This window comes from Pseudorca crassidens, chromosome X, assembly GCF_039906515.1.
Source record: "Pseudorca crassidens isolate mPseCra1 chromosome X, mPseCra1.hap1, whole genome shotgun sequence".
NCBI lineage: Eukaryota > Metazoa > Chordata > Mammalia > Artiodactyla > Delphinidae > Pseudorca > Pseudorca crassidens.
In genome coordinates, this window is record NC_090317.1 from 81,571,222 (window position 1) to 81,583,427 (window position 12,206).

Here is a 12,206-nt window from a genome sequence, read left to right on the forward strand (position 1 = left end):
CGGGGGAGCTGACAAGCCTCTCAGGCTGGTGAGTGCCTGTGGGCACCGATCCTCTGTGCGGGAATCTCTCCGCTTTGCCCCCCCCACCCCTCTTGCTGTGCTCTCCTCCACGGCTCTGAAGCTTCCCCCTTCCGCCACCCACAGTCTCTGCCCGCGAAGGGGCTTCCTAGTGTGTGGAAACCTTTCCTCCTTCACAGCTCCCTACCGCTGGTGCAGGTCCCATCCCTATCCTTTTGTCTCTGTTTATTCTTTTTTCTTTTGCCCTACCCAGGTACGTGGGGGGTTTCTTGCCTTTTGGGAGGTCTGAGGTCTTCTGCCAGCGTTCAGTAGGTGTTCTGTAGGAGTTGTTCCATGTGTAGATGTCTAGTTTCTTTTTTAACAAAATATTGGTAAACATCTTTCCAGTATAAAGTTTCCCCCAAATTCAGAGATTCAAACAATGGATCATTTCCTTCACAACAGTGGCTCAGGCATTTTTGAGTCACAGGCCTTTTTATAAGTCTGCTGAAAGCCTTGTGTCTTCTGCCCGGACAAATACACAGAGACACAGGATGGTGTAAAATTTCCCTGGGTTCACAGGCCATCTAAAGCCCATATGGTTCCCCTTAGGCTAGGAAGCCCTGTTTCATACAATGAGCCTCATGATTCCTTCTGCTAGGAATGTCTATTACACCATACGATATAAGAAGCAAAGTGTGACAAAAAGTGAACCTCTGAGAATCTGATTGAAGACATATGTAATAAAAGATTTAAAGACTTTTAAGTTTTAAAAATCTTAATGGAATACTTGCTGTCTTCACACATAAGTCATAACAATAAGCTAACTAATCATATACATGGTACTTACTTGCCCAACCACTTCTGAATTTGAGCTAAAATCAGGGCTCGATGATGAATAACTTCTAAGTTTCCCCTTGGCATCTTAAAATAAATAAATCAAATCAATAACATTTTTAATTAAATAGAAAAAAATTAAATACCCAGGATATACAACTTTACCTAACTCTTCTTAGAGAACTAATACAACACTGTCAAATGAGCATACTTTTGGCAAAATTTAGTTGTGTTCAAAATTTATTTTGACTTTTAAGAGAAGTTTCCCTCTTAGCCTTACTGGGCAGAGCCTGTATTAACATTCCTTTGTATAAAGCTAACAGAGAACTTAGCAAGGAAAGGCTTATAATAAATTAATACAAATGGTAAGAGAGCCTAAAATATAATCCACAAGAATTCTGTTTGGTATTTACTGCCAAATGACTATCAGAAATATAGCCTGAAAAATCAGCTTACCTGTAATATAAGCTTTGTGTCCTGGGGCACAACAGTGACAATGCATGAACCCCTCTCCACCTTCCGCAGAGATTCCCCATTAGACACAGGACAAGCCACTCTCCATTAACTGCAGCTGAAACTGCACATTATCCAAAGTAGAAGGAAGCAATTAACAACTAAGCCACACTGCTCTCTCACTCAGCCTCAAGACCATTAGCCCCTCTGATAAACAACCTTATCCCAGAATCTTGTGCTCTCTCACAGAGCCCTCATGCACATGCCCATACACAACTTCTCAACTGATATGGAAAACACAGGGAGGATTGGGTAGCTTCTCTCTGTCTTCTTGTACGGATAAAGCTATGATCGTATCAGTGAAAGATTCCCTGTTTCCAAGTTATCAATAGAAGCAAAGCAAATAAGTGGGCTATTTTTATTTTCATAAGAAAATTGTGTGCATGCACACACATACACACTGGGTGGGGTGGGCATGGAACACAGAAAAAAGTGCGGCCGATTTCCTACAAACCATGAGATGGAGTCCTTCAGATATACAATAGAGGGTTGCCACAGTGAGAAAAGAAAGATTACAAAGAAGATTGAGCATATTGCCAGTTTGGTGCCTACATGGTAATTCAAAGTAAAATATTAGTTATATTAAAAAATTTCCTGAAAATTTTTGTTTACCTTAGGATGTGCTGCTTAAGGAAGGACCTCCTTCTCTGTGCTAACTGGTGTGGAGTGATTCAACTGAGATATTATGTTGAGATTAGGGGCTAAGTAAATGAACTTGAAAAGTTTTCTCCAGTCTAGGACTCCATGATAAACAGCAACAAATTGTATGCAACAATCTTAAGTCATCAAGACTTCAAAGGACAAATGATATTACAGCAGGGACTATTTTCTATTTCATACACTGAAAACTTACTTTTCAATGAAGCATCTCTCAGGCAAAAACAGTGTTAAGTATGGGAATGAGTCGTTAACAATAAAAACTCACCATATACTGCAAATGATGTGATATTTGAAGCAACCTACAAAAGGTCGGGGAGGCAAAGGGGAGAGTTAGCTATATTACCTGGAGCCAAGACTGAGAAAGATCCAGTGTCAGAACAAGCCTTGATACCTCAGTGTCACTGATGAAAAAGCGACATCTGTCAGTCAGGCCAAGGACACATTCCTTCAAAGAAATAAAATATGAAATTACAAACAATTCTAACCAAACTAGTTAAACCAAACTCTTCTATTACATGGCTCCATTGCCCTATGATTTCACATCTAGGTCCTTGCAATGGGGACTTAAGATGCCTAAGATGTGGTTGGTCTAGTGCAAAGTGGACTATGGCGCATCCAGTGCATCAGCAAGCCCTGCCATTTCTATCTCTTACGCATGTCTCAAACATATCACCTTTCGGCCCTCACTGCCTCCACTCACAGCCACTTCAACTCTCGTCCCTTTCAACCTACTCAACCTACTCTCTACTGGGCAGCCAGAATAACCTTTCAAACCATGAAGCACATCACACTACTCCCTGATTAAAATCATCAGTTTCCCAATCTATGTTAAATGAGCAAAGCCACACTCCTTCCCATGGCCTATCACTAAGGTCTAGCCATGGCTTCCATTAGGTTCCTGGAATAAGCTGAGCTCTTTCTAAGCTCACAGTAGGTACAGTTCCTCCTCCCTGGAACACTCTCCCTTTCTCAGAGATAGAGCTTTCTTTTTCTTCACACTCAGCACATACACCACCACCTCCTAGAGGCTTTCCCAGACCACCAAAAGTTGGTCTCCCCATCCTCACAGCTACCATCCTCTAACTAGCCTCAAACACTTCTCTATTCTCTACCATTACACCCTGCTCATTTACTTCATTCTCCTATCAGAAGGGACAGCCATACCCGTATTGATAGATTAAAAATTCCAGAAGGGCAGGAATTAGTCAGCTGTTTGGTTTTGTAACCACTGTGTCCTACCACCTGCCACAATTATAGGCATTCTAATATTTGATGAATGATAACCTACTGAATACTAGTTTCAAGATTACATTTCTGTTGTCCCCAAAAGTTACTTATAAAACTAACTTTGAATGTTGTGTACAACTGGAGATAAATGTCTGCCAGTTGCATTTTTCTATTTTTGAATTTATACTTCCAAGGAAAGGAATCAACTAACTACTACATGCCAGGCAATCTCTTAATCCCATTTCAGAGATTGAGAGGCTGAGACTCAGGAAACTTCTCATTGTTGACAGTGAGTAACTTCTCATTGTTGCCTTGAGATTTAGTGGACACTCAGGTCCACCTCCAAAGCACACACTCTTTCTACTTAATGCTATCACTTTCTGGGTCACTGCTCTAAGTGGTAAGTTTTTCTGCCTTGTGTTTACTTACCTCTCCTCCAATCATGGCCAATTCGGTCTGTGCGCACAGATAAAGAAATCGAACAAGAAATTCACCAGGGTTCTTCCATGGTTCAACAGCCAGAGAGGGTGATTCTGCAGGATTGGCAGATGAGGTTTACCAAGAGCTGATCTTCTCTTTGTAAAAAACAAAAAAAACAAAAAACTGTTACACTAATACTTGCTAAAATGCTTAACATGCAATTTAAATCATTTTCCAAATGTGTTTCAGAAACTCATTAAAGTACTCCAGTTCATTACAAGAGAAAATACAGGGAGAACACACCTGCTAATTCCACTCTATAGATTAGGGATAGTTTTTCAGGGTAGTTAAAAGACCTAATAACCACCGCAGCACTGATAAGATACAAGTATATGTGCTCAAGAATTAAATATCTACGTAAGCCATAAACATGCTTTCCTAACATTTTGATACTCATCCCAAAGGTACTTAATTATCTGACCACCAGCCACCTGCAGTGCTACTGACTTGGTCTTGGAGTTGCAGCACAGACGGATTATGACCCCATCCACTGTCACAGATGAACTGACAAGAGTAAAAAAAAAAAAAAAAAAGGGAAATGAGGAAGGCTTGAACAGACCATTTTTCTCAAAAGTACTGACATTTCATTGATTTTGCAAAACAGAAAAAGATATAATTTTCCTTTGGTGCTGCACTGCCTATTTCAATATAACATAAATATAATAAATGCACACCCATATGTATATACACACTAATAGATAAACTATTGCAAGTGCAAGCCCAAGTAAAGCAATTACCTGTCACATGACATTATTTTCCACAATGTCAATAAACTAGGTGTCTACATTGTGAGGTCATCACTCCTATTCTGGCAGAAACTTTATATAACTTATTGCAACTTATTTCAATTTACTGCATTAAATAAAGCAGTGAATCTGTAGGAAAGTGAGCACACTTAATACCTCTATTGCTATTATATTCATTCATAGAAATCTGTGGGTCTCCCTTAATGGGAAGAGGGGAATCTGTTATTGCCATTTTAGTTTTTCCTGAGTCAACGAACCAAGAGTAGACATGTCTTAAAGGAAGTGGAAGAGGTACGATAAAAGCAAATGGTGCCAATGCTAACATTTATTCAAAGAGTTCTTAACAAATCTACAAAAAACCCCAAAATGCCACAAATTTGGGGAGGATAAATTATCTGACAAGTTAAGGGAATAGACTCTGGAGGTGCAATGGCTAGAGTTGGATTCTGGCTCCACCTGCGTTATCTCAGGCAAGTTACTTAAACTGCTCTGTGCCTCAGCTGCCTCAGCTGTACAATGAGGGCGCCAAACAGTACATACTTCAGAGAGGTATTGTGAGAAATAAGTGAGTTAATATAGGAAATGCACTTAAAAGAGTACCTTTTACAAAGCACAAGCTATAGTAAATGTAAGCTATAAGCTGATTGGGGGACTACATATTCATCATAGACATTAACATTTTGCATGAACAAAACAGTCTTCTTTGAGAAACAAAAGTCAAAGCAGCAGAAATATATTTTAAATGACTTCTCACTTCCTTTACAGCAAATGAGATGACAGCATCTACCTTTTACAAGATAATGATAAAAAAACTTCAAATTTGGAGTAGTAGAAACATGCATAATTTAGGCATTGCTAATGTAAATTGCTCTGTTTTCCAAAGGAAGCCCTGTTAAGTCTGCATGCAGCTAGCACATATTCTGCATCCAGACATATTCACAAAACCTTCTTAAAAATATGAAGCATTATTGGGATTTCCCTCGTGGTCCAGTGGTTAAGACTCCACACTCCCAATGCAGGGATCCCGGGTTCAATCCCTGGTTGGGGAACTAGATACCGCATGCCACAACTAGAAAAGATCCTGTGTGCCGCAACTAAGACCTGGCGCAGCCAAAATAAATCAAAAATAAATAAATACTTTTTAAAAACATGAAGCATTATCATTCAAAGATTAGAAGTTAATGACTGCATTTGGAATATGCTTTATGTATACAATAAAGACAGGTTCCTAATTTTGCAACAACGGTTTTCAAAACTTCAAGCTAACCAGTAGACCTTTAATTACATGTGAATCTGGGGATTACTATCAATGTATGCCTAAGGTGCCGAGTTTTGACACTAGAAACCTGAGGATTTCTCGGAGCTGTCCAGACAATGCTATCTGCTGCACAACAGGGCTTGCAATACAGAAAACAGCATCCATTAATGAAACCTGTTACGTGACAAAGATGCAGTCAGGAATCAAAATGAAACTCAGGGCCAGGGAGCTATGAAATTTTAGCAAAGAAAAATAGAAGAGGCTTTCTAGTAATAAATGCAATCAAGTGCCAAACAAAATGTATAGGAGGCCGGAAGAAGTATTTTGAAGTCACTAAATCAAAATGAAGTGCATATATATAGATCTCATAATTGATTTTAATAACTAACAAGGGTAATTAGAGTGGCTAATTCTCATAGGCTAATAATTACTCTGCTGGAATGTAAGTATAAGCTGAATTAAAATTCTTAACACACCTTAAAAATGTTTTGCCTCATCTATTGGTATTTGTGCTATTTTTCACCAATTCTTGATGCATTTTAATCTATATTTTGACATGACTAAAAACTAGACTTAACCCTCTTGCTAAGTATGTCTAAAAAGGAAGCCACTGCCCCTCAACTCTGCTCAGTGGAAGTAAAAAAAAAAAAATAAAGTCCTAGGCTCATAAAAGACAGAAGCCTAACTCTATCCATATATTAACACATGGAATACAGGGAATTGTTGGAATGCCTAATATTGAGCTGTCCCTGCTTGTTATCCATCTCAGAAGGGGCCACAGTCAGATGGTGAATGACAGAGCTTGGGGTGGACTGACTGTGGCTCACAGCCAGGAAAACGTCTTCCTGAACCCAGGTGAGAAGGCTGAGCTTCAGTTGGTTTACTTCTTCATCTTCACTCTTCTCAAACTGAATTCTGTTTTAAATATTGAAGAATTTTCAAAACATGACTAAGACTTCAACATCACCGAGATTTTCCTGAATGAAGAATGAACCACTTTATATACAGTCAACTCCTTATTTGGAGGGACAAAACCTGAGGTAATGCCCAATACTAGAAAATCCAAAAATAATGTTTGCCTTGCTTAAGAATATGTTTTTCTAGTATTTAAAATTAAGTACCTTATAATCTGAGATCTTTAGATTTGAAGAGAACATTTCAAGAAACTGACTACAGAAGAAAAACTGACTGCCCCAGGTCCTACACTAATAAACCCCAGGAGTGTTTCATTGTTACCACTTACCAGCATTCAAACCAGGCTCCAGCAGATATTTAGGCCTCAGTTGAATGGATCCTTTCCTAAGCATCTCATATCAAAATGAGTAATTAGTTTGGGAGATGATTTCTTTGCTGCTAATGCCTTCCTCCTGTAGCATTCAGACACTGGAGGAGGGCTACTTCACGCGGCAACTCACAATGGCTACTTCCTGCCTTTCAGCTCAAGCAGCAGATCCTCAGCGGGCACTGAAGAAGCTGAGGCACTAGTCTGATCTTCCTATTCAACCAGCTCTCCCTGGACTCAGTCTCTCCACTGCATTCAGCCCCACACAGGAGCACTCCTGCCTCGGGTTCTCACTGACACTCTTCTGCCCACCACACCCAACATTCTCAATCCTTCTCTGGCAATCCTAAACCTCTCTCTTTTTCAAAGTTCAAGGTAATTTATTTATGCCCTTCATGAAATCTTCTCTAAATGACTTAGAGCTATCCTTCTCACAATCTTTTAAAACATGAAACTACATTCTCAGTTGCCTCACGCTTTCTAGTTTGCCTTAAATCTGTCCTCTAAACTTTCAAGTCTGTGAAGTGAAATAATCCATGTACATGCTCTTTGAAAAATTACTAAGCATTATACAGACAGCTCCCAAATCATACACAGGTAGGAAATATATTCATTTATTAAATATATTGCATATAATGACATTTAAGAAACATATTATTTGTTATATTCAGTTATTGGCTCATTATTCCCATTAATTTAGAAATAAATGTTCCCAGGAGACAAAGTAGTGCAGTAATTAAGAACATGGGCTTGGAGGGGGGAAGCTTCAGAGCCACGGAGGACAGCGCAGCAACAGGGGTGCAGAGGGCAAAGTGGAGAGATTCCCTCACGGAGGATGGGTGCCGGCCAGCACTCACCAGCCTGCGAGGCTTGTCTGCTCACCCACCAGGGTAGGTGGGGGCTGGGAGCTGAGGCTCCAGCTTCGGAGGTCGGATCTCAGGGAGAGGACTGGGGTTGGCTGCATGAACACAGCCTGAAGGGGGCTAGTGCACCACAGCTAGGCGGGAGTGTGTCCGGGGACAAGGTCTGGAGCTGCCGAAGAGGCAAGAGACTTTTTCTTGCGTCTTTATTTCACGGTGCACGAGGAGAGGGGATTATGAGCGCCACCTAAAGGAGCTCCAGAGATGGGCACAAGCCACAGCTATCAGCGAGGAACCCAGAGATGCGCATGAAATGCTAAGGCTGCTCCTGCAGCCACCAAGAAGCCTGTGTGCAAGCACAGGTCACTATCCACACCTCTCCTCCCAGGAGCCTGTGTAGCCCACCACTGTCAGGGTCCCGTGATCCAGGGACAACTTCCCGGGAGAACACACAGCATGTCTCAGGCTGGTGCAATGTCATGACGGCCTCTGCCGCCACAGGCTCGGACTGCATTCCGCACCCCGCCCTCCCTCCCTGCCCACCAGCCCCCACTCCCCAGCTTGAGTGAGCCATAGCCCCCTAATAAGCTACTCCTTTAACCCCATCTGGTCTGAGCGGGAACAGATGACCTCAGGCGACCTACATGCAGAGGTGGGGCCAAATCCAAAGCTGAACCCCAGGGGCTGTGCGAATAAAGAAGAGAAAGGGAAACCTCTCCCAGCAGCCTCAGGAGTAGCAGATTAAATCTCCACACTCAAATCGATGTACCCTGCATCTGTGGAATACCTGAATAGACAATGAATCATCCCAAATTGCGGTGGTGGACTTTCAGAGCAAGGATATATATATATTTTTTGCCTTATTCTCATTTTGTGAGTGTGCATGTGTATGCTTCTGTGTGTGATTTTGTCTATATAGCTTTGCTTTTACCATCTGTCCTAGGGTTCTGTCTGTCCATTTTTTTTAGTATAGTTTTTAGCACTTGTTACCATTGGTGGATTTGTTTTATGCTTTGGTTGCGCTCTTCTTTCTTTCTTTCCTTTTTTTAAATTAATTTTTAATAATTATTTTTTGTTTTTATCTTAACAACTTTACTATATTTTTCTTTCTTTCTTTCTTTTCTTTCTTTCTTTGTTTCTGTCTTTGCTTCTCTCTCTCTCTCTCTCCCTCCCTCCCCCCCTCTCTCTTTCTTTCTTTCTTTTCTTCTCCCTTTTCTTCTTAGCCGTGTGGATGACAGGGTCTAGGTGCTCCGGCCAGGTGGCAGGCCTGTGGCTCTGATGTGGGAAATCTGAGTTCAGGACATTGGTCCACCAGAGACCTCCCAGATCCACGTAATATCAAACGGTGAAAATCTCCCAGAGATCTCCATCTCAAGGCCAAGACCCAGCTCCACTCAATGACCAGCAACCTACAGTGCTGGACACCCCATGACAAACAACTAGCAAGACAGGAACAAAATACCACCCAAAAGCAGAGAGGCTGCCTAAAGTCATAATCAGATCACAGACCCCCCAAAAAACACCACCAGAGGCGGAACTGCCCACCAGAAAGACAAGATCCAGCCTCATCCACCAGAACACAGGTACTAGTCCCCTCCACCAGGATGCCTACACAACCCACTGAACCAATCTTAACCACTGGGGGCAGACACCACGGACAATGGGAACTACGAACCGGTAGCCTGTGAAAAGGAGACCCCAAACACAGTAATTTAAACAAAATGAGAAGACAAAAACCACACAGCAGATGAAGGAGCAAGATAAAAACTCATCAGACCAAACAAATGAAGAGGAAATAGGAAGTCTACCTGAAAAAGAATTCAGAGTAATGATAGTAAATATGATCAAAAATCTTGGAAATAGAAAGGAGAAAACAGAAGAAACGTTTGACAAGGAACTAGAAGAACTAAAGAGCAAACAAGCAATGATGAAAACACAATAAATGAAATTAAAAATTCTCTATAAGGGATCAATAGCAGAATAAATGAGGCAGAAGAACAGATAAGTGACATGGAAGACAAAATGGTGGAAATAAGACTGCAGAACAGAATAAAGAAAAAAGAATGAAAAGAATTGAGGACAGTCTCAGAGACCTCTGGGACAACATTAAACACACCAACATTCGAATTATAGGGGTCCCAGAAGAAGAAGAGAGAAAGAAAGGGACTGAGAAAATACTTGAAGAGATTACAGTTGAAAATTTCCCTAATATGGGAAAGGAAATAGTAAATCAAGTCCAGGAAGCACAGAGATTCCCATAAAGGATAAATCCAAGGAGAAACACGCCACAACACATATTAATCAAACAATCAACAATTAAATAGAAAGAAAAAATATTGAAGGCAGCAAGGGAAAAACAACAAATAGCACACAAAGGAATCCCTATAAGGTTAACAGCTGATCTTTCAGCAGAAACTCGGCAAGCCAGAAGGGAGTGGCAGGACATATTTAAAGTGATGAAAGGGAAAATCCTACAACCAAGATTACTCTACCCAGCAAGGATTTCATATTTGATGGAGAAATTAAAACCTTTACAGACAAGCAAAAGCTGACAGAGTTCAGCACCACCAAACCAGCTTTACAACAAATGCTAAAGGAACTTCTCTGGGCAGGAAACACAAGAGAAGGAAAAGACCTAGAATGACAAACCCAAAACAATCAAGAAAATGGGAATAGGAACATACATATCGATAATTACCTTAAATGTAAATGGACTAAACGCTCTCACCAAAAGACATAGACTGGCTGAATGGATACAAAAACAAGACCAGTATATATGCTGTCTACAAGAGACCACTTCAGACCTAGGGACACATACAGACTGAAAGCGAGGGGATGGAAAAAGATATTCCATGCAAATGGAAACCAAAAGAAAGCTGGAGTAGCAATTCTCATATCAGACAAAATAGACTTTAAAACAAAGACTATTACAAGGGACAAAGAAGGACACTACCTAATGATCAAGGGATCGATCCAAGAAGAAGATATAACAATTGTAAATATTCATGCACCCAACATAGGAGAACCTCAATACATAAGGCAAATACTAACAGCCATAAAAGGGGAAATCGACAGTAACACGATCATAGTAGGGGACGTTAACAACCCACTTTCACCAATGGAAAGAACATCCAAAATGAAAATAAATAAGGAAACACAAGCTTTAAATGACGCATTAAACAAGATGGACTTAATTGATATTTATTGGATATTCCATCTAAAAACAACAGATTACACTTCCTTGTCAACTCCTCATGGAACATTCTCCCAGACAGATCATATGTTGTGTCACAAAACAAGCCTTGGTAAATTTAAGAAAACTGAAATTGTATCAAGTATCTTATCCGACCACAATGCTATGAGACTGGATATCAATTACAGGAGAAAATCTGTAAGAAATGCAAACACAGGGAGGCGAAACAACACACTACTTAATAACCAAGAGATCACTGAACAAATCAAAGTGGAAATCAAAAACTACCTAGAAACAAATGACAACGAAAGCAAAACGACCCAAAACCTATGGGATGCAGCAAAAGCAGTTCTAAGAGGGAAGATTATAGCACTACAATCCTACCTTAAGAAACAAGAAACATCTCAAACAAACAACCTAACCTTACACCTAAAGCAATTAGAGAAAGAAGAATAAAAAACCCCAAAGTTAGCAGAAGGAAAGAAATCATAAAGATCAGATCAGAAATAAATGGAAAAAAATGAAGAAAACGATAGCAAAGATCAATGAAACTAAAAGCTGATTCTTTGAGAAGATAAACAAAATTGATAAAACGTTACCCAGACTCATCACGAAAAAAAGGGAGAAGACTCAAATCAATAGAAATAGAAATGAAAAAGGAGAAGTAACAACTAACACTGCAGAAACACAAAAGATCATGAGAGATTACTACAAGCAACTCTATGCCAATAAAATGGACAACCTGGAAGAAATGGACAAATTCTTAGAAATGCACAACCTGCCAAGACTGAATCAGGAAGAATTAGAAAATATGAACAGACCAATCACAAGCACTGAAATTGAAACTGTGATTAAAAATCTTCTGACAAACAAAAGCCCAGGACCAGATGGCTTCGCAGGCAAATTCTATCAAACATTTAGAGAAGAGGTAACACCTATCCTTCTCAAACTCTTCCAAAATATAGCAGAGGGAGGAACACTCCCAAATTCCTTCTACGAGGCCACCATCACCTTGATACCAAAACCAGACAAGGATGTCACAAAGAAAGAAAACTACAGGCCAATATCACTGATGAACATAGATGCAAAAATCCTCAACAAAATGCTAGCAAACAGAATCCAACAACACATTAAAAGGCTCATACACCATGAT

General features: G+C 40.3%; 1 protein-coding gene across 1 annotated transcript in view; it reads right to left on the minus strand.

Moving 5' to 3' along the window:
• Positions 1–775: 775 nt before the first annotated feature.
• Positions 776–12,206, minus strand: part of LOC137217599 (elongator complex protein 1-like) — a 40,293-nt gene continuing 28,862 nt past the window's right edge. The window contains 8 exon segments of the mRNA XM_067724639.1: positions 776–921; positions 1,291–1,390; positions 1,588–1,603; positions 2,201–2,306; positions 2,399–2,452; positions 3,664–3,768; positions 4,113–4,218; positions 6,451–6,633. Of these exon segments, the coding sequence (XP_067580740.1) occupies positions 844–921; positions 1,291–1,390; positions 1,588–1,603; positions 2,201–2,306; positions 2,399–2,452; positions 3,664–3,768; positions 4,113–4,218; positions 6,451–6,633 (748 nt within the window). The 3' untranslated portion in view covers positions 776–843.